Source organism: Pundamilia nyererei, unplaced genomic scaffold (genome assembly GCF_000239375.1).
Source record: "Pundamilia nyererei isolate P.nyererei 1_Seehausen unplaced genomic scaffold, PunNye1.0 scaffold00014, whole genome shotgun sequence".
Classification (NCBI taxonomy): Eukaryota; Metazoa; Chordata; class Actinopteri; order Cichliformes; family Cichlidae; genus Pundamilia; species Pundamilia nyererei.
This window is the reverse complement of record NW_005187415.1, coordinates 2757189-2783422: the sequence shown is the minus strand read 5'-3', so window position 1 is coordinate 2783422 and position 26234 is coordinate 2757189. Positions and strand designations below refer to the sequence as shown.

The 26234-nt window shown below is 42.0% G+C and overlaps 1 protein-coding gene across 1 annotated transcript in view; it reads left to right on the top strand.

The window, feature by feature from the left end:
* The window catches only part of cald1a (caldesmon 1a), a 65659-nt gene that overhangs the window by 30252 nt on the left and 9173 nt on the right, over positions 1-26234 (top strand). The window contains exons 2-7 of the mRNA XM_013908794.1: positions 2680-2765; positions 10746-10883; positions 15449-15888; positions 17924-18011; positions 20062-20329; positions 22357-22494. Coding sequence (XP_013764248.1) covers positions 2689-2765; positions 10746-10883; positions 15449-15888; positions 17924-18011; positions 20062-20329; positions 22357-22494 — 1149 coding nt within the window. The 5' untranslated portion in view covers positions 2680-2688. The remainder of the gene's footprint in view (positions 1-2679; positions 2766-10745; positions 10884-15448; positions 15889-17923; positions 18012-20061; positions 20330-22356; positions 22495-26234) is intronic.

The following is a 26234-nucleotide window of genomic DNA, read 5'->3' as shown; positions in this document are numbered from 1 at the left end:
ATCGGAGCATTCCTCACATAGCTCCATAACCATAATGTGGAGATTAATGTGCTTGTCTAAAGGTTATGAGGGGACAGTTGCTCCGAGTATCAGAGTTACAAATCTGACCAAAATGTTGCACTCTTCCTTTCTCACAGAATGCTAAAACAGACTTAGGAACATTTTGGCAGAGCCAAAAATAGATGCTGCACTGCTGGCCTGTTATTCTTCAGGCCAGCTCCCAGACTTTTGCTCGATCTACTCTTTGCCTCATTTGGCCGAGTCCATTGTTTGGGGGCTTTTACCTGGAGACCCCACGAGTCGATAGAGGCATTACAACGTGGTGTAAAACTAGTGGCTGTCAGGATAAAATCAACTTGGATTTCAAGGTTTTTCAAGAGGTTGGCACTTAGACACTGGGTCTCTGCCAGGGTCTGGCAGTCTCGACAGGTAGTAATTTAACTGGTAAATGTGTCATTATAGCCATTGTAGAAGGTTGGGGCAGACAGGGAAAGAAAAAAGAGGGGGAGGAGAGAAGGAAAAAGACAAACAGAAGGGAGGTGGAAAGATGGAGATAAACGATGGAATAAATGGTCTGATGCAGCAAAGGTTGAAGACGTCTTACGGCGGACCGGCTCAGGCAGTCTGAACTTATACAAAAGGTCTAAAAATGTCGCAAACTTGTGACTTCAGGTTGCTCAATTTTATGGAATGCCGTCTTTGTCTTCTGCCTCTGTTAGCTTTTGCAAAGTGTGGGTGGTCCTCTCAGTGATTTTCAGTACACAACAGTTACTCTCTGACGTCTTGCTGTGGGCCCTTTTTGTCAGTGTACAACGCAGCCCCCCATGTTGCTGCTGCTTCATTCAGAAAGCAGCCCCATCCGCACATCATAAATCAGTTTAAAACACTATTATCTCAAGTTTGTTATTCAATTAAATCTTGGGTACGTAATCCGCTTATCTTTTGGAAAACTAAGTCTTAATTTTAATTTACCTACAGATCATTGCATAAGAGTAAATAACATGTCTTTAAAAAGGATTCATAGCTCATTTTTTTGTCTAATCCAAACACCAAGAATGAATAAGTCATTTGTTATTTGCATCTATAACTCCAAATTCATTCGCAGCCGTGCTTGTGTTACTAATAAGTTTGTCTCCCTTGGCGTCGCTACTTCTAGGAAGTATGTGATTACACTGGTGATGTTTGGAGGCCTTGTCGCTTTTAGTTATTGCTCTCATTTCGTCTTAATTACAGTTGTACGAATAGCCCCACGTCCAAATGCAGCTTGCCTCCCCACGGTTTCACAAATGACACTAAGCGTGCATCTAAACATAGACGGTGAATTCTTGCGGTGTTTAGAACATCTCCTTCTCGTCACAAAAGCAAAAGCTCTCACAGTGCAGAGGCAGGGCCGTGTTTACTATACGGGCTCAGAAAGGGGGGAGGACACTGGGTGAGAAGATGCAGTGGGGAGGTTGAGTATTAGCGGGACCTCTTGTCCTCGTGGTTTCTTTGAGAATGTCGCTCCTGTGCATTTCCCATGCATGTGCTCGTTGCTGTAGTGTTATCACGCTTGTGTGCGCGTGTACCTGATGTGCAGTAAGCTGTGGGGACAGAAGAAAAAGCAGACAGAAGGCACAGGAAATCGAAAACAGTTCAGCCAAGCTCTGACATGGCGTTAAACAACACAGGAAAAGTTAGCTGTAGAGATAGGGAGAGATAGAGAGAGGGCTCAGGAAGGGGTGGGGGTCACTGAGGGATGGAGGGAGGGACGACTAGCAGGGAGGGGAAAGAAGAAGAAACATTCGCCTTTTCTGTCAGCTGAAGCCGGACTGTGGGAGACTATCACTGAAAGTTTGTGCCTCTGTGTCTTTGCTTGGAGAAGGCATCGTGAGGAGCTGGTATGGTGTGAAGGGAAAATACATTGTTTGAAGTCTAAACTAAGGTATGACATGCATGATTCTTTCTTTTTGGCTTTCCAAAAGCATTTTAAAGCGGTGTCTCTTTCCCCACATTCTTGGTCTTTAGATATCACTTTATTCTCACCTTTTTCAATCAAATGCTCGGTTAGCATTTGTTTGCTATGCCTCCCGGTGTATAGTGGATGTTTTTGTTGATTTAGTACAGAGATGTGTGATGGGAAGCTCAGCAGCTCCTGGGTGGTCTCAGGCCTCACAAGCACAGCCTGTCACGTACCCTTCCAGAGTATTTTTAGTGAGGGTTTCTCGTAAGGGATGGAGTTAACATCCTGCCTTGGCTTTTCCTTTCCTCCTTTATACAGCTTTCGCTATCATTTTCTCTCTGGTTCTGCAGTTTGTTAACTTTGATTCCATCAAATTTGTGTCACTTAACAGAAGGACAAGGCCTCACACTTGTTGTTGTCATTGCTTGCAGAAAGAGATTGTGTTTAAAGTTCTAATTCTTATAAATTTTCGCCTTGGTTGATTTGGCACCACCTGCGGCTGATATAGTAACAGCAGCAGTAACAAAAGTTCGAAGTAATCACAGAGTCACATGCATTGCCTTATCTATCAATTCCATGGTGGGAATGACACATATGACAAATATAACAATAAATTTACAGGCGTAATTAGAGTATGTAAAAAATATTCATATAGAGGTTGACTATAGCTTTAAAAACACATTTCTGGCTGCTGACTGAGTGAATTAATGTCTATTTTTTATGATGTCTCCGCATAGGGCACAACCATGGAGGAAATGGACTTTGAGCGGCGCAGGGAGTTGAGGAGACAGAAGCGGGAAGAGATGCGCCTGGAGGCAGAGAGGTGAGACATGTTGGTGTTTGCAGATTTCTCAAAAGGTGTTTAAGAAATCTATCCTCTGCAGTGGCCTAAAGAACACATACAGACCAGCTGCTTAGATTGTTTGAATAGCCTCTACTATTTCAAGGCTCTGGTAGTTTCAGTGCACAGCGCACTTACTTTGATGCGCACACCAAGCAGAAAGAGCAAGGATTCAGGAGCTAGGTCTTTTACAAAACATCAATCAGCAAATGTCGACTTCCTTAAACCAGGCTGGAAGGAGAAAAAAAGAGCTGATAAGAAATCTGATAGGAGATGTGATGACCTTTAATGTTCAATCGTGCCCTCCCTCCCTCTTTCCAATTTTCTCTCCCAGATACCACAGCCTTCTGAACCGCCTTTGATTCACTGGGAAAAAAAACCCGGATTAAACTAAAGTTCATTTCAGCAAATTGATTGAGTGGTAACCGGCCAAGTGCAGTAATCAAAAAGAGTAAAAAGGGGTTTTTATTGTGAGGATTTGATACATAGTCTGCCAAGGAGGTATTTTCACAAAAGTCTCTTCATCTGTGCTGCAGCCCTCGCAATTAAAGATGAGGTCGATGTGGATGCAGATACTGGCCAAGGTCACTTGCCTCTTAGAAGCATTTTATTACAGCTACTTGCTCCATCACTCATGGAAAACAAGCTGACATAGTCCTGACCACTGCTGAATACATAGATGGTTCTCTCTGATAAGTCATCTATATGACACAAAGAATGTGTAAGGGCATTAACTGTAGTAAAGAACAAGGCCCTTTGCTCAAGGTAAAGTAGCTTTTCTTGTTTTAAGGAAAATGTCCGTGATAGTGGGTATACTTGGTAATAAAAATTCAGGGTCAAGTCATTCATCCAGTTCTAGGAAGTGTGTCATTCATCTAGTAAATGCATGCCTGGATACGTTAAATGTATTTCCAAGTTATTTTCAGAATGAGAACTTACGGGACTATTTTTGCTCAGTCATTTAACTAAACCTACCTGAATAGAAAGCTTAGAACGAAGAAAGATGGTGAACAAAGCCTGACTACATTTCTGCTTCATAAATGTTGGCAAGTATGAGAATAGATGCAACAAACTGCAGTACAGGAATGTTTAATATTTACTTGTGGTGCTAAAAAAAAGAAATAAATTACCTGTAAATTAAAAATGGCTTTGTATTGTTTTTCTGTCACTTGGGGGCAGCAAAGCAAGCTGTGCGCATTAGCATACAGTATTCTTACTTTAGTTTATCTGATATGGCCTAACAGTTGACAACTGACTTTGTGAAACTGACTCCTGCTAATGCTTAATGGATTAGCATTAGCAGGATTTTCTGGCATTCTGCTAAAATTAATGTGTTTTTATCTCTAGCTAGACATTAAGGAAACATATATTTTTTTAGCTGCTAAAAGCTACATAGCATTTGTAACCTTCGATAACATTATCTGTCTGTCATTTGGTTAGTACAACAGGTTTATGTGAGCTCTTTTGCTGAACACACCAGCTTACTTACAGATAAAATAAGACAAGCTAGCCAAAATGCTACACGCTCTGAACCAGAGAATTTATAAATATGGTGGTATCTATCATGTTATACGTAGTCACGCATGTCATTGTATTTTTATAACATGTTTCTGGAATGTTTTCATGCTAGTAGCAAGAAGTAGGAATCATCAGACGCCTCAGAAAGCTAAAACCTTTAGCTTTTGCCTTTTAAGACGTATATTCCTTATTTCCCCAGCTGTACCCTAAATAGCTGATTGGAGTGAAGGTCAATGCCTCTGTTAGCTTTCACAGCCTAAAACCCCCCACTGCTGGAATTATTTATGCATTTTTGGAATGTTTATGTTACATGGAGAAGATGGAATTTGGCAGAAAGTGTAGACTAAAAAAAAAAAAGAGGCGTGTTGTGGGCCGACTGGAAGAGCAATGGAGCGAGAGTGAAAAAGGGCCAGAGTCGTAAGCGCCCTCAACATTTACATTTTCAGCTCGGCGGGAGTTTCTCTGTGACTGTTTATTTGGCCCGAGCAGCAATAATTTCAGCTGGCAGGCGACGCGCCGCTCCTGTTATTGATAAAAGATTACATCTCTAAATTGTTTCCATTTCTGCCAATATATTGAAACAATCAATATTTACATGCCCCCTCTTGGTCAGACTAGTCAAAACCACATGTTGTCTCGTTGGCTTGCTTCCATTCAACCATCATTGAGTGTGCTGTGAGAAAAAGGAGACTTTGGGGCCATATAATAACGGCTGAAGCAATGCCAAATTCCTGGCTATTATAAGTGTTTACTGGCCAGGTCTCCATGAGCTGTTTCCTACATGCTGGGATGCTGCGATTGTGGGCTTCCTCACGCCAGCTCTGTGCATGTCACTGTACTTGAGAGCGCATGTGCACGAATGTTAGGATGCTTTCACGCAGCGAGTGTTGGTGTGTTTCGTATCAGCATCGGGTGATGAAGGCTTGACAAGCTCCATTCACTTTTTAAAAATACAACCAAGTATACAAGTGTGCGTGTTTGTCGGGATGACAGCCAAGCCTTCCCTTGTTCTGCCTTGCATCAACGTCAGTTATAGCTCTAAGAAAAGGGTCATCGACGCTGTGGCTCACATCGTGCTTTTGATTTCAGTTTTATTAAGCAAAACCACACACATACACCCTGTTTTTCTGCTCAAAGGTTTCTCACACTCTCTCGCGCTCTATAATTCCCTGCAACCCACGCCGTTCGTCGGCGCTATAGCAATCAGACAAGGAATGTCTCTGCCTTTTTTTCCCCCCTTCTTAGCCAATGAACGCACATAGAGGTGGAATTTTCCCAGTCAATTCACTGACCAGAGGGTATCTGCCTTGGTTAAAAATGTTTTTTTTTTCTCATGGAGCCTACAGAAATGTTGCTGCCACTCCCTTCCCAAATGAAACTCGTGTACTTGAGCAGTTAATCCTCCTGGATTTGGCTATTAGAAAGCATTTGATCATACGCAGCAGTTTAATCTAACATAGGTGACTGTCTGTGTGAAGGCTACTCTGAGTGATCACTGTTTCAAAGAAATACTATGACTTGTGTGCTGAGAGCAAGGTAGTCTCACTATTCCTTCAATTTTAAACTATGAGGTAATGTTTATTCTCTGAGGCCTTTACTTAGCATTTCTTCTTTTATTTCCTTTTTTGGGAAGTGTTTATTTTTGATTTTTGCCATTCCCCACCTCCCGATCACCCTCCTCTGTCTCCTCCCTTCATTCTTTATGCATCCCATCCTCCTCCCCCTCCTCCTCCTCTGGGTCTCACTGTCTTTCTTCTTCTTCCACCCCTCCAAAAACCCACTTTCATTTTCTGATTATTCTCCTGATTGTTTCCCTCTCCTCCTCTCTTAAACTGTCACCTCTGCCTTTCCTCTCATCTTCTCCCCGCTTCTTCTTCCTTTTGATCCCGCTCCTCCACTTAAATTGTCAACCCCTCATTCTCCACTTCCTTCTCGCTCGCTCACGGTCTGTTTCTCCGTCGCTTCTTTCACGTCTTTTCACCATCCTCCCTTTCCTCCTCATTCTTACATCTGCGCTGGCCCTCTGCCTCAGAGACTAGGAAGGGTTGAGGAAATAACACCCATCCTCCGTGAATGAGCCATGCCAAACGGTCCCCCGCCCTGGTTGAACGGACCATTCACAACGTGACCCGGTCCTGCATCGTAAATCTTTGCCAGCTTCTAAGCTGCTTTGCCACATCAGCATTGAAGGGAGTTAAGGCTACCCTTCCTCTCTTAGTTATTTTCAGATGCATGCCATATTACCTCATTCATCTTCGAGTAGAAGAATAAATGCAGTCTAGAAGGACTGTACCACAGCTAGCAATATGAATTCTTGGAGCTGGCCCAGCAGAGCGCAGGGTGGGGGGAGGGACAGACGGGGGATGTTGTGGTTCTGTGGGCCGGCAGTAGGAAGGGAAACAGTCTAGAGAGACCAGCGTGGGAATGGGTCAGCATTTCTGACAGCTCAAGCCAAGCCCCCACCCTCTCTCCCTCGCCCTAACCATCCCTTCCTTAACTCCCCTCTCCCCCATCTGCTCACAGCAGCCTTTTTCCCTCCCTCCGCTGTTTTCGAGCTTCCTCTTCACTTTTCTCCCTTCCTTCCCTCTGTCCCTCCTCTTGCCAAGGAGGGGTGAAGAAGTCTTTTCTCATGAGCTTTTCCCAAATTGTTTTCACTGACATTTCTGAGATATTTTGCTGTAAAGAAAATATTTGGACATACTTCTCCCTAATAGGTTCACTGATGGCGATGTTTAGTGTGCTTTCCATGCAGGCGGTTTAAATCAGCGAAAACACACTACTCAGGGTGTGAAACACACGTTATTCATATGCTTCACTGTAGCTGCCACGGTGAAGTCCACGGCATTCGTAGTAAAGCACCAATAATGGGCAGGTTTCCTTTATTTACATGCTGTACTTGGCCACTCAAGAAATAGGCGTCTGGTGGAGACTATGTCCTGGTAACCTGCAATTTATTGCTGTGGCTTCACATCATTTCGTACAGGAAAAGTTGTCGACTATGATAAAATCTGCAGATTACTCCTTTTTCCATTATTGTGCACACCCCTTCCTTTCCCGTTTTTCATTTCCCACCTCTCCACTTTATCCTCACTCTATCCCATTTCACTTGCCTGTTCTCTTCTTCTCCTATTTTTTCTTTCTTCCATTATCCACCATTCCACCTCTCACCGTATTTCTGTCAGTATGCTGATAGACTTTGGGGGCCTTGCTATGGAAAGGGATATTAAATCAGGGCTTTGGTTGTGTATGTGTCTCCAGCCAAGGCTGTGATTGACAGGAATGCTAATTCAGCTTTCAGGAGTTTTTTCTGTCTTTCTTTCTTCCTTTTCTTTTCCTACTGAGGAATCTTTAACCCTGAGATTGTCGTCGTCACCGCCACCAAGGACTCCTTTGTTCCATTTTTAGCTGTTTTCGTTTTCTCATGACATTCGGTGCTGTTTCTGGGACGGTTCAGTCCTTCGGGAATTACAGCAGTTGTTGTTTCACTACTTTTTTTTTTTAGGTCTCACAAAAACATCACTCTGCTCTGATATTTTAAATAAGGGTTAATGTACTTTTTTTTGCAGTGGAGCTCAATTGACCTTAATAATGAATGGAAAAGAAAAAAAAAACTCTTTCTTGTATTTTTTTTGTTTGCTAAAATGTAAATATTGTGCTAGCGCTCTCAGTGTACAATGTATATCACTGGCCCGCAGGGCTGGAATTCAGGATAGACCCTCCTCTGGATAAAGCTGATTTTCTACACTCGGAGATGCTGAATAGTTTAAACTAAGCAGACACACATGCACATGTGTAAAGCATTGCCTGACGTCACTGATGTCACCGTCCCACAGGTCTAACTTGGGCGTTAGCAGATTCATCTGTTCTGTTATGACTAACCCTAACATGCCTCATATGAGAGGGAGAGGGGGTTGGGGGAACAGCATAGTGGGTGGGGGAGGGGGGGTGTTGTTCACAAGCTGTAAAACCTCACATAAACCCTGGCGGCTTTAGCTTGCCTCACCACACGTGTTGCAATTAACATGCAACGGCATGCTTCGCTGGCCGGCCTCAAAGGCTGCGCTGCGATGTTAGGTAGCTGGGCATGTGGTGAGCAGTGGAAGTGTAAAGGTCAGTCAGGGCAACACAGATCAAGCATGGAGCTGAGTTCATAGATGTCAGGTGGCCAGAAACACTGCACTGCACAATTTGATACCTTAAAAAAAAAGGAATAGTTTCAGTGTTGGGTAGTATTGCATTGTTTGATATATGATATATAATTTTACTTTTGGGTGTAGTCTCTTTTCCTTAAAAATTGTCTATTGTACTTCACTTGAGTTTCCTTCATTCCCCAGACTGACTTTGGACAGACCCGAGAGAAAGGCCTGAACTTGTTGCTTTCAATCAAATTTAAGAACATAAATATACAGTAGCTTGCAAGCCAGTTAGATTTTTGGACAGTGGAGTCTTGTTTATGATAGCATGCAGCCGCACCCTGTACTTAAACCTTTGCGTTAAATAAATAATTTTATAACTCGCAGCATGTCTCTGAATGATTGTGTGAGGTTTAATGCAAAAAACAGATGTTTGCCCATGTTTTAGACATGACCTGCAATGACCATGCATCGTCTGCTGTGTGCTTAAATGCAGCAGGAGTTACGACCCATGTAGCAGTGCTGAATGAATTTAATGCAAGAAATAATTTGTACAGATATTTGAGCTTGCTTTTGAGGAGTAAACTTTTATTCTGCTGTCTAAAGTTCTCCACAGTTAAAACAATGGCACAGATTAACCAATTGCAATGCAGCAGCTTCATTTGTGATCTCGCCCCAACCGGTCACAGCAGATGGCTGCCCCTCCCTGACCCTGGTTCTGCCTGAGGTTTCTTCTGTTTAAAAAGAGTATTTCCTTCCCACTGTCGCCAAAGTGATGCTCATAAGGGGTCGTTTGATTGTTGAGGTTTTCTCTGTATTATTTTAGGGTCTTTATATTATAATATAAAGTGACTAGAAATGACTGTTGTTGTGATTTGGTGCTATATAAGTAAAAGTTAACTGAAACTTAATTATCTGAAAGCCAACAGGTGGTGATAGCTCTGGTTGCAAAAGGACTTCCAGGCCTATAGAAGTCTATGGCAGAACGGCTTTGTTTCACACTCCACACACACACTCCTGTCGAGTGTATTATTTCGAGTCATGTTAAAGAAAGAGAAATCTATTTTGAAAATTTAGTTCATACCAAGTGACATCACGATAGCTACATCATCTTTATCACCTGCTAGCATCCTGTATTTTACAAGCCATTGAGCACATCTTGTTTAATCCTCCTTTATGACTCTTAGAATGATGATAAGACGAGTGTTTACCGAGGTCAGAGAGCGAGGCAATCAAGGGTCATTTGCCCAGACTTCTATGAAATCATTAGTCTTTTTGAGAGCAGATCAGTCGTCCCCTGCTGCCTATTAAGAAGAATGCAGGTAGCGTTTTGTCTTTAGTTGTAAGCTGTGTTTGTCTTTTATACTATATACAGTGGCCAGTTAATTTGATTGCGTCATATGTTGCATATATATAACTGTAAGAGTAGTATCAGTGTTGTCATCTAGCCCCGGGCGTTTCAGCAAAAGCTGAGCTTGTCTATCATTTAATTGATGCGTGCTTCAGCTATGCACGCACCAAATACAGCTAAGAGAAGTTTTTATTGTAGTATATCAACTGATTCGCACTACAACCTGGTTTTCCTTCTTATCTGTAGTTATTTTTATTTAATTTAATAACTGTACAGTACTCTGTATATAGTAACCATTGTCCATATGTAAATATGTAAGAAAAATGTGTATGTTTCTGTCCTGTGTACTGTTTGTTTGTCTATGTGTCTTTCTGGCTGCTGTTACAACCAAATTTCCCCTTGTGGGACAATTAAAGGATTATTCTATTCTATTCAACTCTGGAAAAATACGATTGCTAAATTTAATGCTGTATTAAATTCTTTGGAAGAATTATGAACTTTTAAGATTACACTGGTTATTGGCCAGTGTACACACACACACACACACACACACACACAGCTCTCCTGCTTCCTCCGTTCCTGCACTGACCAGACTAGTACAAGCTGCTGGCCAGAAACACTGTTTCACTGCTCTCTTATCCTTAGCCAAGCCATGTCTCCAGACAGAGTTTTTATCAGCTCGTGAAAACTGCAGCCACGATAAGAAGTATTGGTGGTTACACAGCTGACAGCTCCACTTGATAGAAGAGAAGGGGTGGGTGGGGGGGACTTGGGGTAAATCCACCAGATTTGGTCACTGCGAAGATTACAGTCCAATTTAAAGAACCGCTCACTTTGAAGTTTCTAACTGCTAAGCTAAATTGAGGATAGGGAGAAAGGAGATGAGGGGTTGAAAGTTGAAAATAGATAATGCATGCCTTTGTCTTCTCACTCTCTCTTTCTTCTTTCGTCTTCCCGCAGGATGGCAAAGAATGATGATGATGAAGAGGAGGCGGCCCGTGAGAGGAGGCGCAGGGCACGCCAGGAGAGGATGAAGAGCAAGGAGAGCGAGGAGCCCAGCAGCCAGTCAGACAGCCTGGTTATGACCAACAGCCACAGGTATAGCAAAACAAGCTCTCGTACGTAGTCCAGCAGACGACTGATTGGCTCCCTCTTTTTTTTTTTTGGATCGGCTGCAAAAGCGAGAGAGCACCAGTAAAGTCCAACTAATAAACTCTCAACGTAATGTCATTTTCTGGGTTTAGGGTGTCGGGGTGGAGCTGCATGGTTAGATAGTCTACCGCCAGACGTTTTTGAGAAAATAGTAAGCTTTAGTAATTTAAGTGAACTAGCCCATGAAAACTCCCAAAAGGAGAGGTGCCAGAGTGTATATGAGGAGTAAAAAAATCACTTCTCTAAAACCTAAAGTCTCCAAACACAATAAGACTGCGGATAATTTATAAGTGCAGGTTTGAGATAAATTGTGTTGGCTACAGTGGAAGTGGTGGGTCGCTCTGACATCTAGTCACACAGACACTGCTTTGTGGTGATGAATGTTTCCTCTCTGTAAGCTCTTAGATACATCCTGGGGTGGTCAAACAACAAGGGGATTGTGCAGAAGGATGCTGAGATAGGACCTAGTTCTTGCTAGCCATTGTTGATTGTGCAGATGCAAGGATAATGTTTGGCAGACTTTTAGGTCACAGTATTGTGAGTCATGCTGTAGTCATGCCTCAAGGTGGAAGGATAGTCACTGAATATTTTAGTTAGAAAATATAAATACACTTACTCCACACTTTATTAGGTACATCTTGGTAGTACCAGGTTGGGCTCTCTTGTGCCTTCAAAACTGCATTAATTCCTCATAACAGAGATTTAACAAGTTGCTGGAAACATTCCTCAGAGATTTTGGTCCACTGCAGATTTCTTGGCTGCTTATCTCTCATTCTACCACATCTCTAACAGGAGATCTGGTGACTGTGGATTGAGGCCTGGTGATTCTGGAGGCCATTTGAGTACAATAACCTCATTGTCAGTTTGAGATGATTTGTGCTGTGTTATATGGTGCATTATCATGCTGCATGTAGAAATCAGAATGTGGGTACACTGATCTTAAAGGGATGGACATGGTCAGCAACAATACTTGGGTAGGCTGGAAGTGTGCCAGGAAAATATCCCCAACACCATTACACCACCACCATCAGCCTGACCTGTTGATTCAAGGCCGCATGGCTCCATGCTGTTGTGTTGTTTATGCCAAATTCTGACCTTACCGTCTGAGTATTGCAGCAGAAATAAAGACTCGTCAGATCAGGAAAGATTTTTCCAGAAAAAAACAGATCTTCCAATTTTGGTGAGCCTGTATGAATTGTAGCCTCAGCTCCCTGTCCTCACCTCACAGGAGTAACACCTGGTGTGGTCCATCAGCTATAGGCCATCTGCTTTTGATTTGATTTGAGGTTTGATATGTTGGGCATTCAGAGTTGTTCTTCTGTGTCCCTTGGTTTTAAAGCGTTGCCTTCATATCAGCTCGAAGAAGTCGGGCCATTTCTTCTGACATGAACAAGGTGTTTTCGCCCAGAAAACTGTGGCTTCCTGGTAGGGCTGGGTCATATCATACCGTTCACGGTAATACCGGTATAATGTTGGGCAATGATAGAAAAATGAAATATCGCGATAGAATATGGGTAAAACGCGCAGTGCCTTTGTTTTCATACGCACATGGCGGAAAAAGCACTGCGGCGAAAGCAGATCGTTGAATGAAATGGATGAACCAAAATTGGTTTGTAAAAATGCTGCAACTTCAGTGATGTGGAACTGGTTTAGCTTTCATCCGTCAGATACACAACAAAGCACTATTTTTGGTAGAGCATGCTAGCGGGCCGTTGTTATTACCGTGTTTTTTGGAAAATACGGCACACTTAAAATCAATCCTTTTGGCTGTGAGTTTCAAGGGCGGCGCTGTTAAAATTGATCGCTGCCACCGGGTGCTTGCACGCCTCCCTTCCAGTGCCCAGCGGCCCCGCGCGGTCATCATAAAGCTCCACAACTTCCTGGATAAAGCACGGATCATGCAAGCGGCTAGGAGGAAGCAGTCCTTATTTCATAACGGCATTCCTATTATGATATTCGAGGACTTCTCCGCCGCTGTTCTGAAGAAACGCCAGGGATTCTACCACGTCAAACAACGCCTCAGGGAGATGGGTGTCCCCTTCGCCATGATGTACCCGGCTGTCCTTAGGATCAAGATCGATGGCCAGGAGAAATCTTTTAGAACTCCAGAAGCAGTCTCAGCTTATCTGGATAACGTGCCTCAAGGGGCGGGACCGCGCTCATCCTCAGTGGCTCCAGCGGACTGTTGATCTATGCTCCTGTCCCATACGTGAGGTATTCGCCAATCCCTCGTCTCCTCCTTTCTTTTTACTTTTTTTTTAATTTATTTTTTTTTATTATTGTTTTTTTTTCTGTTTGGTTTCTTTTTCTCTTTTCGGGTCTGCGCGGAGATAATAATCCCATACATATAGACTATTTTATTTAGCCATTTATAATCCGAATCCTTGTTTTAGCTGCGGGCGGGCAGCTGTTTCACGTTACTGATTAAGAAAAGACTCGTACTCTGGTCCAGCATCTTTCTATGTCCAAGTTGGAAAGTTTGCTTGCACCCCCTGCTGGGCGTTGGAGACCTTTGTCTGACCTCCATACTCACTGGTTTCTTGACAGTTCTGTTTCTTGTAAATAGTTTGTTGTTAATTGTTAGCAAAGCAGGACGTTTGTTTTTCTATGTGTATTTTACTTGCCACTGGTGTTGTAGAGCAGTGTTTGGGAGCCCTACATATCAGCTATGCTTTGGTCACCTGAGCGTGGTTCCATGCTTATTTCAAATGTTGTATGATAAGTGATAATTCAGTGTTAAATGTTTGTTCCTGGAATGTAGGAGGTATACATAACCCTATTAAACGGAAAAAAATATTGAGTTTTCTTAAGAGGGAGCATGTCCATGTTGCCTTGTTGCAAGAAACTCACCTGTCTCCTCAGGAGCATCTAAAACTGAAACGTGATTGGGTCGGTCAAGTTTTTAGTTCCTCCTTTACGAGTAAGAGCCACGGTGCAGCCGTGAAAAAAATAAAAAAAATCAATCCTTTGATTTTTCTGAAAATCAACAGTGCCCCTTATAATCCCGTGTGCCTTATGTATGAATTCTGGTTGTGTTTACTGACCTCGAAACGATTTTATGTCGTACACGGCGCTCGAAAATCTGTCAAATGTTTCAGTACGACTTTGCTAAGCTACGAACTCGCACAGCTTGATGGATTGTCGGAGCATTACGGCTATCGTAGGCAGGAGCCTCACGGAGTGATACGTACTGTGCGTCAACACAATATTACCGTATTGTGTGTGTATAACCTATAAAGTTTTGTGGATATTATACATGGTTATGCTGAGGATATGTTGGCCAATTTCCACTGGAAATGCCTTTTGGTTAAACTGTCAGCAAGGAATTTGCATTTGCACTGCTAAATTTTTATATAACTTTGATGCACATAAAACACCTGCTTGTTTAAGTGAAAATACATTGATTTGGGGGGGGGGGGGGGGTTGCACTAATAAAGTTGTGGAGTTGTAAAGCATTTTGTCTAGTGTCAATTATATCCTCAGTTATATCGTTATCGCAAATTTTGAAATGTATATCGTGATAAATAATTTTGGTCATATTGCCCTGCATGGATATTTTCTCTTCTTCGAACCATTCTCAGTAAACTCGAGCGATGGCTCTGTGGGAAAATCCCTGCAGATCAGCAGTTTCTGAAACACTCAGAAAAGCCCCTCTGCCACCAGCAATCATGCCACGTTCAAAGACAAATCCCCCTTCTGATGCTCAGTTTGAACAGCAGCTGGTCTTGATCCTCTCTACATGCCTAAAAGCACAGAGACACAGTGATTGGCTGATTAGATATGTGCATGAGTGAGAAGGTGACCAGGTGTACCACATGAAGTAGCCAGTAAGTGTGTATTTTAGTCACGCTGAAGCAAAGCTTTATAAAAGATTATCTTGGTTTGTTTGGAGGTCCTTTAGCGCAGACAAAACTAAACAAAATTTTTTTACACATTTGTGCTCTGATGCAACGCTTAATCCTCATGTATTTGGTAATGTTACACATTGTGGGTTAAATTTAATGCCACAGCAACTATTGACTCGGCATCCAAAAACATGCTAACTATGATAGCATGTTAGCATGCTATCGTAGTTAGCATTCAGTCCAAAGTTTTAGCAGGTGTTAGCATGGCTGTAAACTGTATGCTATGGCTGTATCTGAGCACATACAAAAGTTCCCACCTAAAATCCAAATTTCCATTCATTATAAGGCCTCACCTGAGTTTATTTGAAGAGCTGTGGTGAAGACCAGTCAGTAAAGCCATGGGTCTACATTTTCTGCTGTTCTTGGCTATAAAGCTGTCAGTAACAATGCAACCTCTTTCTGGAAATTATGATTACACAGGGGTTGCGGCCTTCCACCAGGGGCAGCTCAGAGGTAACAGAAGATAATGTCATGGATTATCTTTCCATGCCCACATTTTTATAACGGCTGACGTCTGCTGTGACCTCACCCCTTCCTCCTCTTTGACACGAATACACACAATGTGACATTTGTGCCGTCTCTCTCTTTCTCTCTCTCTCCTCGTAGTGTCACAGAGACGGTGTCTGTGAGCAGCTCTTATGGAGGCGGTGGAGATGACGAGGACCAAGCCCTACTGGACCGCATGGCCAAACGTGAGGAGAGACGGCAGAGGCGCATGAAGGAGGCGCTGGAGAGACAGAAACAGCTGGACCCCACTGTGACGGAGGGCAACGACAGCACCGCCACGGAGAAAAACAGCGCAGAAGAGGAGAGGCCCTCCTCCTGGCGTAGGGGACGTTACCGTGACAATGACGACGAGGCTGAGAAGATGGAAACCTATAGCTCGAGAAGAGAGGAGGAGAAGGAGCGAGAGGAGCCGAGGGAGGAAGAGCAGGCTGCCCCTGAAGGGGGAGAGGAAGAAGCGGAGGGGGTAGATGAAGAGGAGGAGCAGCCAGTTGCAGTTGTGGAGGACAAACCGAGAAGGTCTTACTTGAGAGACCAGGTCAGTTATCAGGTCACCGTTCTTCTTTCATGTCAGACATTAAGTTAAGCTGGTGTAACCGACAGCCTTGGCACATTTGATCCTTGTTTCTATAGGCTTCAGCTGAAGAGCCTAAAATTCAAAACAAGGTATGGTTAGTGATTTGTTGTCATTTTTGTTACCTTTGATTTGATCGCTGAGCTTACTTTCAAAGAACTGCTATAATCCTTTTTCATAGGACTTCGCCGAAGAAGACAGACATTCGGTAGTCAGTGAAAGTTCAAATCAGACCAAGTCGTCAAATTCAGAGGCTGGGGAGGATACAGTAGCATCAGGGGAAGCTGAAGAGGTACCTGAGGATGATAATGTAGATAATTCACAGGGGAACAAGCCTATGTTACTAAGAAATGACAGTGAAGAGGACTTTGAGGTATCTGAATCAGAAGATAATGAGGTATCATACATGCGGTAAGAACTTCAGTACAGGTGTGATGCACAGCACGTGAAATTTCTTTGGATAACTTCAGTGTCTAACTAGACAGAAATGTTTACGTGTTAAACCTCTCAATGAGACATCTTGTTGACGTGTTGATTTATGACACTGAAATTACCCGGACACCTCGTGCCGTCTAGCATGGTTTGCAACATTTGCAAACTGGTAATGACAGGTCTGCGTTTGATGAGGTGCGGTTTACAGCCGTGTGGTCAGACTTTTCAAAAGGTTAATGCTATGCTCCACAGAGTGGTCACATTTTTTTTCTGCATGTCTTCCACCTCAGCCATGAGTGCAACAACACATCACATTACACTGGCTCCACTTCAGCAACTCAGTGAGGCATCAGGTCATCTTTCGATATCTGTCAAAAGTTTAAGATTGCAATAAACCCTTTTGTACAGGGCACTAGTGTTGTCCCTTAGTTGGTCCAATGTCTGGAACAAGCTCCTTTAGGCCGTATTCCATCACTACCAGCAGATTGCTTCACTCACCAGTAGTTTTAATGTAAGACACCAGCTTGTCTGCAAACCGTCACCAGTTTTTGCAGTTAAAATTCAAATGTTCGACTGTCCTTCTTAAAAGTAAAAATTATGCCTCGACACTGAAAAAAAAAACACATTTCAAAAGCACAGTGTTTAGTATTTATTTATTTCTGTTTGTGGTTTAGGCTGCACTTGTCGCTACTTCAGTACAAAAGTTGGTGAGTGTGTGCAACAAATTGGTGTCTTCCATGCAAATTGCGGGTGACCGCTGCAGTTGCCTTTCAGTTTTTGCTGCTGCATCATATAGTTCTTTACAACCACTTTCATTAAGCGACAGCAAGCAACCTCCCATAACCACTCGTTAACTGGTGGACGAATGTACATTTTCCCTAGTATCTGGCAGTTGCCAACCAGTTGCCAACCAGTTGCCAACCAGCCTGTGTAACTGGGGCCAGTTCCTTCTGATTGAAAACAGAGGGTTTGAACTTGCCTATTAGGGGTTACCTGGACATATGGCTGTGTTTTAATGTGGATTCACCACTTCAACATAGACAGATAGATAGCTATGACAAAAATAGGGAAAAGCATATTTAACTGATGACGTCAGCATTTTATATTGAAATGGTGTCAGTGCAAGAATAAGAAAGTTTATAGCGCTTTCTTGGTAAAGATTCATAATTTGTATTACATTCATAATATATCCCATGGTCTTCAAAATTTGACTGGATATGTACTTCACAGAAATAGTAATTATCACATATAAGACTTTAATTATGTTTCTGATTATGGACAGCAAATGGATGTAGGAAATACCCAGCTGGAGACACTCCCAGTGTGATCACATGTTAGATAATCCTTTGTCAACAGTAATCCTGGAGTGGACGTAGTGTGATGTGATGTTCTGTGTTATTTTATTTGGGCGTGCTCTCTTTCTCTTATGGGATATCATGTGATGTGACATGATTGAATCCAATCACACTTCACTCTATGCACCTTTCTGCCTACCTTTGTTGTTCAGTATCACTCTATCTTGCTTTCTGTGTGTGTGTGTGGGGGGGGGCTTTAGGTGAATGAGCCCAGAGAGGAGAGGGAGGATCAGAGGAAGCACAACGGAGGGCTGCATGAGGAGGCGCCTCCCAAACAGCACAGGAAACCTGAGAGGACCACCAGGTACACAACAGCAACAAAAGCACACACTGTCTCATTGTCACCCTGAGGCCAAACTGGGGACAGCCCAGTCCTGTGAATTATTCAAGCGCCTGAGCTGTCAGCAGTATCGCTCAGATTCGTGTGACAGTTTGACGCTCTCTAATTTGTGAAAAATCATAAAGACCAGAATGCAATTTGTATTTACACTGTTGCAAAAATGTGAAGATTGCCAGTAGTTTGTGTCATCTAACTCGATAAATGTTCTGTTTTTTACTACAGACAAACAGAAATTAGGCTAATATTTTCTCATTTTCAGTTCAATATTTTGTCACCTATCTGATAATGGTTATTTAAGTCCTACTAAAAAAGATAATGATGCCTTTATTCTGAAGCAACAGGTGACTAATTCGTTAATGAAACCTGTATGCCTGAATAAAACACACAGACTCAATGAATGTGACTAATAGCAGCTGCGCTTATCTAATCTTTCTTGCAAAAAAAGGCTAGATATAAAAAACCACTGAGCTACAGTGCTGTGCATAAGTCCTGAGCCACCACTCATTTCTTCATTTACTTGTATTATTTGAGCAGCAATTCTTCAGGCATTTATAAAGGTCTTTCAGACTTTTTCTTTGGACATTGGCTGTTTTTCACACTTTTCAGTCCTTGCACCCCCGACCATTTTCAGAGAAATGTTTTTGTTATGCTACTTAATGCTGACCTGTGACTCATTCAAGCATAAAAAAGACACCTAACTCCAGAGATGAGTCAGTGTTCTGTCTACACATAACCAATAAATTTATTTTAAAGTACTTTATTGCTAACAAGCAACATTTGTTCCCAGATCTTTAGTTGAATCTGCAAAAAAAAAGCAAAGAACACAGTCTAACAGACATGAAATAGCTTTTTTAATCTAAACGACTATTTTAAGTCTCAAAAACTTGGTATAGCTCAATGTAAAGTGTGTTCTTTTCAAAATAGAGGGAATTGTAAACTCAGAAAGTACATCAGATCCAGCATGGAATACTAACTGGAAACATGTGATTGGCAACTGCTTCGGTGTTTAGTGTGACAATAATCAGCAAACACATTGTCAGTGTAGTAAAACACAAACACAGTGGAACACCATCAGTCATGGATTGGCATCCCCAGAGCCTTGACCACAACATTACTGAAACAGTGTGGATCAAATCAGCAGAAAATGGAACAAAAGACAGTAAACATCCAAAAAGAGCTTTGGGTGTCCTTCAAACAGGCTGGAGAACTATTTCTGAAGACTACTTAAAGAAATGAGAAGAGAGTTCAGGCTGTGTTAAAGAATTAAGGTGGTCATACCGAATATTGATTTTCAAGTTCATTAGAATTCCAGAAACTCTGATTGTGCCTTATATATTGTATTTTCATTTGTGTTTGCACATTTCAGCAAATTGCTGGACTTATTTCTGCACAAGTTTGATTTTTATGAAGAAGCTCAAGACCTTTGCTGATATATCAGTGACTCTACTCTTGTCCACTTGTGGAAAAGTACTGCAGTAACTTAATATACCAGACCCAAAGGTCAGCTGAAAAGATCAAACTACAAATAATCAAAGCTCATTGTGACCGAGTGCGAGGAGAGGACAACAGTCTGTTGATAAACAACATTATGTACTGCATTTTAAAGGAAATTAGTTTTATCAGACAGGAAGTTATGTATGAGGCTGACATTTATCATTTATTGCACAGGCTGGTGTGAAAGTATAAACATGTAGCCCGAGGCTTCTGAAACATAATTGAAAAGCAAATCTCATTCAGACTTTCAAGAAAAACACGTTGTTTTTGTTCAGCTGGCAGAGTGGCCGTGTTTTTCTGTCACAGGTCACCTGCAGTGAGTTCTCAGGTTGAAACACTGGAACGAAACTTGATACCGCCTGTAACTTTATCTTTGCAAACGTGATTGCATTTGTTTGTTGTGTGAATTCCATGAAGGCAACATCTTCTTCTGGTGTGCATTTGAATACCTGGATCAAAAGGCAACCAGCTTTCCGTTCCGACCCGTGTGCTGACCCGTGTTTTTATGTGTCCTTCCCAGCCGCGGCAGCGTGCGCTCCCCCGAGCCTTCTGCGGGTGATGACCCGGACGAGGACGCCCGCCTGGAGGCGGAGCGCAAGCTGGAGGAGCTGAAGCGTCGTCGCGATGATGCGGAGAGCGAGGAGTTTGAGAGGATGAGGCAGAAGCAGCAGGACGCCGAAGCTGAGCTGGAGGAGCTGAAAAGGAAGAGGGAGGGGAGGAGAAAGGTGCTGGAGGAGGAGGAGAGGCAGAGGAAGGAGGAAGAGGCAGAAAGGAAAGCCAAAGAGGAGGTGGATGTTTTGTTTTGTTTTACTTAACTTTTAAGCTGTTTTACTCTGTTTTATCCCATCTCTATGTAAATGTTTTGTTTAAAAAAAAATCATGATGTTATAAAAGTCTGAGCTTCAGGCAAGTGGCCGATGGACGCAAGTCTGAGTGTCATCTTACAATCGGTGGGAGACTGGAATCAGCAAAATTATTGTGCATGTGCAATGAAGTTATGAACTGGTTGCCTTCGAAGTGGATGTTTCAAAGATGGGGACCAGTTCTCCGACCACCTGCAGTCAGTTTTTGTCTTCAAAGCAAATTTGATACATCAATAAGAGCAATAAGTTGCTATGAGTCTCTTCTTGTGATAATTGGGAACTGTGATAAATGTAAAAAAATTCAAATCAATCTCTGGGCTACCACCAACTGTTCTTAGACGCTAAGAGGTTGCTGTTCTGTTTTCTCTCTATTATGACTGAATTATCACACAATTCTTGTTTTCAGTCATCTTTTCCTTTTTTAATATTGTTCTTTTGTTTGTTTGTGTTTGCCCTTTCATCTTTGGATTAAGCCACATTTCTATGCAAATGGCTTATCGGAGTCTCCGATATATCCATGAAGCTGTCCCTTTAAACTTGAAAAAGCATGAAAAAGCTACACATCCCTGAACTATATGTTTACGTAGTTACAGGAAAAATTGCAGTTATTCAGTTTTGTAGCCCAAGAAAAGAAGCTTGGTTTCTAATTTGGATCTTGTTGAGTCCAGATGAAACACCTGCTGAGATATTTGTAAGCTCCTGCACACACAGTGTTGTGTCTGTTTCCATTATTGTTATAATAAAAAAAAGGAGGGGCTGTAGTTGGGGATAGCAAGTCTCGAGAACGGCCCATCTCTTACAAATGAGTCATTCTGCAACAATAACACACCGTGTGTGCTTAAACCTCTGACTGGGCCAACAGCGAAAAATCGAAACCAAAAAAACCCAAAACAATCGAAAGAAGAATGGACTTGAATGGTTTTTATTGCCTGCCCACACAGCTGTTGCAACAATCAAATTTCAAATGCAGACATCAGTGAGAATGAAGTCAACAACCGTCACTGCAGTCTTTTACATTTTCTCATGCTCTGCACCATGTTGATTCATCCCATTGCACCTGCATGAGCAGAAACCCATGCATCACTCTCTCTCACACTTGCACCGCTGTGACGTTATCTCGCCATACGTCTCCGTTATCATGACTCAACCTATTTGGGTCCCCGCTTGTAACTCACATATGTCATTCCTCTGTCTCCTCTTCTTACAACATCCTCGTCCTTGCGTATCTCAGACGCGATAACCTCTGCTTTCCTTCGTGTTCCCCCGCTGTACCGAAACGCGTCGCTCATTTTCGCTCGCAGTCAGCTTGCGCCGAGGCCCCTACATTCTCGCTATTACCCTGACTGGTCTTCTTTGTTGCTCTTGGCTCCGAACGTGGCAGCCCATCTCTAGCTATCTGCCCCTGTTCTTCTCCTCTTGTGTGATGTTAATGAGGCCTTTTGGTTTGTAATTAAAAGATGGCCCAGAGATACAGAGAGACTAATTAACCAAGACAAGGCTGCCGGAGAGGGCTGATATACTGCCAAGCACCAGCCCTCTTCTGAATACTGTACAAATGGTTCATACTTTTTTTCCTTTCTTTTTTTTTAACTCTTGATAGTCTGCTGTATCAGGCTTTTCAAAATGCCTTTTTTCTCCCGAGGCAGCCGATGGCTGTAAATAAGAATTTACTCAGAGTAATTGAATTCGAGACTGACCTGCTTCATTTGATGAAATAAGTAAATCAGTTAGAAAGTGTCTGGGTCGGCTGCATTTTTGATTGTCAACTGCCAGTGACATTTTCTTTATCATGTGATAGCCTGTGGCAGCATAAGTATGTTTCCATTTAGTTAGAGTCGATACAAGCAGCTAGCAGACACAAGCTACCATTACCTGGCAGGACTGCTGTAATTAAATTGACCAACGCGTTCCCTGTCAGAGTCACTCAGAAATGCCTGCCATCTCTTTCTCAGGAGGAGAAGAGGAAGATGAAAGAGGAGATCGAAAGGAGGAGAGCAGAGGCGGCTGAGAAGAGACAGAAGGTGGATGACACTATGGATGGAGAGGGCAAACCGTTTAAGTGTCTCAGCCCACGAGGATCCTCTCTGAAGGTCAGTCCAACTATCTTTGACTTCTCACCTCAGGTTTTCCATTCTGGTACTGCGCATATGGGTTAGGATAGAAATAGAAGCAGCAATAGAAATCAAAATACAAAGATCATTCGGCGGCCTGAACGGGCATATGTCACTGGCAGATTTTTTTCAGCGGGGGCTAACAAGCCGATTAGGCAGAGATGAACTCTGTTTGTTGTATGAAAATGCAGTTCCTGACTGACTTTTATTCCAGTAAAGCCTGAACCATGAAATATTTGCCAGATTTTTTTTCGCTGGATTATTAACTGAACCTTCAAATTGAAAAAAAAAACATAAATTTGCAATTGAGTTTTAATTTCTGTAATTTTTCCAAAAACTGATATTTTTGTGCAATGTATTGCTCACAGTAGTCATGCTTATGTCTTATTGGATACTGCAGGATTTAAAAAAAAAAAAGGGGTTAAGTCCATCTGAGCTGTTTTTAAAATCAGCATCTTAAAATGGGACTAAAACATTTGCACTTAATGGCTGAATACATGATTTATTGTTGACCTGTAAGGATAAGCTGAAATGCAGTGAAGCTCTTAATAGTTTGATGAAGTATGATGATGTAAACTCTAATCATTCAAGGTAAATTAGTTTCAAACTGCATATTTTTCATCCTTAACTCAAATAAAACGTGCAAAAATGTTTGGAAAATTAAGTGTTGTAATGCTAAGCTAATCTTTACATCCCCGACAGGCCCCCACACTATGTATGAACACACTATAATGACCACGCTAACACTTGTAGCTTTGGTTAAGCAGACAGTCAAACTATTAATACATATTTGTGCTTGTGTTTTTGAATTGGACAAGAGAGTAAAAGTACGCACTTCATCTAAAACTATCAGGCTAAATTGTTGCGACCATGAAAAATCAACTTGTGATCCTGCTGCCTTTAAAATGACTGCTTTAAAGACAGGGACCAGGTCAACAACCACTTAGTCAGCTGTCGTCTTCTAAGAAACTTTACTGATCAAAAGCCAATAAGACATTGTCAGGCTCCTATCAGTCTGCTATTAGTTTGTTATTCAGTGGGGTTAAGTTGCCAATTACATGTGATTCACAACCAGTTAGCAACCAGTCGAGCAAAGTATTGCTAAGAGACATGTCACAGACGAGTTGTGCTCATCAGTAAAAACTGGCTCAAATTTATTTCAACATGCTGGCTGCCTGCCTCCATTTATAAAATAGATGGCAATTATTTGCAAACCTTCACCATTTTGTCTTAAAGTGATTGCAGTCAGGTTGAGTCAGAATTGAGTCAAAAATTAATTCACTGGGCAACCACTGATATTTTACTACATTGCAAGTGGCATCAAAGCTAACAATCAAACCAGCATTTGCATCCAAAGCTATTTGACAATGTAGTGTAGTGAACAGCGGGTGAACACTTAAATAAGTTTAAGGCTTAAAACAACTTTATAGCATTTGCGTGCTGTACTAAACTCCATTTGCACTGGTTCCTTTGCAGTCGTCAGCAGAACTCCGTAAAAGCTTTCCTGCAAACCTGCAAACACCATCTATCCTTCAGTGCAGCAAAGCCTACTCTGAACATTCAAATATTTGGAGAGATTAACCGCCAGGTGACTGGCATCTGCACAAGTGTTATCTAACTGAGATAAAGGAGTGGATTTCATAAAACCAGAGAGAGAGATGCAATAATCAAACTGTAACTTGTTTTTTTAAAACTGTCTAAATCTAAACCCTTCTCGAGAAATGCACGAAGAAAAGTTTCCCCCCAACCCTCCCCACCGCCTTATCTAAAGATAAATGTTTGTCACTGCAAAGGAACGTTTAATCAACTCAAATGTGAATAAATGTTTTCAGTTTTGCCAAAAGCCAACTCCCACGCACACAAAATCTAGGGGGATTTTTTAGCCAGTGGAGAAAATCTAATTAGTGACAGTTAGCTGTAATATCCATCTGGCCCATCCCAGTGAGACTCTAGACTAGAGGTTTGGCTCTAATGGTGTGTGAGCTCTGATTGTACTAGACCCAGGCACTTCTTTTAATTGTGGTCACTTTGTAAACAGTAATTCTCATGCCCCCTTCACTCCCTTCACAGACAAAGCTTTACTTTGTCGTCATGTTCACTGTACGTACAAGTGTTTCTTCGTGACTGTGTTTGTTTGAGTGCATATCTATCTGTTGTGTTCTTCACGTACACGGAACATATGAACAGTTATGGTGCTGTGTTTTGCTTTGAGTTAATTTGTGTGTTTTCGCAACAGATGAAATAATCCAAAAAAGGAGGGGTCTGGAAACTCCATAAATTAAATTAAAATCATATAGCTAATATGAATGTTGCCTTAACAAACATTTGCAGACACATAGCGTCTTTAGCATTTATTAAATGCCACATATTTCGATGTTTAGTGATTGTAATATCCGATATGAATTTCGGTTCAGTTATTCAGCTATTGCAAGGCATCTGAATAGTACTGACTAGCTAGCTAATTTTTGCTAGCAGGAAACACGCTTAAAACAAAAGGTACTCACTGTCTCGTAAGTACCTGAAAAGCTAGTTCCTTAATGCGGTTAGTACATATCAATAAAGACAAAACGGCATCTACCAGTCGCTCAAAACTGAAAATGGCTTGTTTGTGTGTAGTTTTTATTAAGATGAGTTTGAGAGCAAGCAGATCTGTCATGAATGTGAAAATGTTTTTGGATTGTAAGCAGGTTATAATATAGGGGTCATTTTAACAAGCAGCGATTTTTGGTACTTAAATGGGGGCTAAATTTAAACTCAGAAGGCTCATATGCTTGGGAGGTAGCTGATGCATTTCACAAAAAACGAAGTAACTCATTGTTAATTTAAGAAAATGGACAACCCAAAAGCCCAGTAGGTCGGGTATATACCATATAAGCACTAAATCCCTGGACTGTCTCCACTATCCCTGACTATAAAGGAACATAAAACCACAGAAATTTAAGTTTGAACCTTTTGTTATTATAGGAGCACAAAATACGGGCGTAATAATCCCATAACTGTGAAGAAGATAGAGCATGAAAAGCAACTCTAATCTATTTCATGCTGAAATACCTTTTGCTACATAAAGACAAGAGACAACAACAGATCTGTTTTTCTCTATATTGGCTCACATGAATTGGAGCATATTCTTGCTTGATTTATGTGCAGAGTGAATTTCATGCCCCTTTGGTTTTTGTTGAACCTGTCCAAAGGCTACTTCCTATATCAAAATGACATGCATGCCATTGAAGACACACACTTTACTCCCCTCATTTCTTTTTGCTATTAGGTGCTTTTTGTTTGACAGCTGCCATTTGGTGCCTCCTGTTACACTAAAACGTTTAAAAAAAGACTGTCTTACTATCAGGAATCAGCTCCCAGTGGAACTCTCAGTCCCGAGAGCTCGCCTTCATGTTATCAGCAGTAAACCACCATAACCCCGCTCTGTATTGTAGATAAAGCTCAGTGTTCTGTGGCAGAAAAGGACAGAGGGACGAGATGAAGGACAGGCAGCAGGGATATGCAGGAAAGCGATTAGGGTTAACAGGATTACTGTAACTGCATTCGGATGGCTACGGCTCTTTAAAATGCGTCTGAGAATGGGGAATTTCCTGTCAGGGAGTATTTTTGGGAACTCCCACATTCGGTAGCAGTCGAGTGCAATGGCCTTCTTCATAAAGAGAGGGGAAGAGGGCCTTTTTTTCTGCTGTTTCTTCTTTTGTCCTTATTATAGGGTTTTG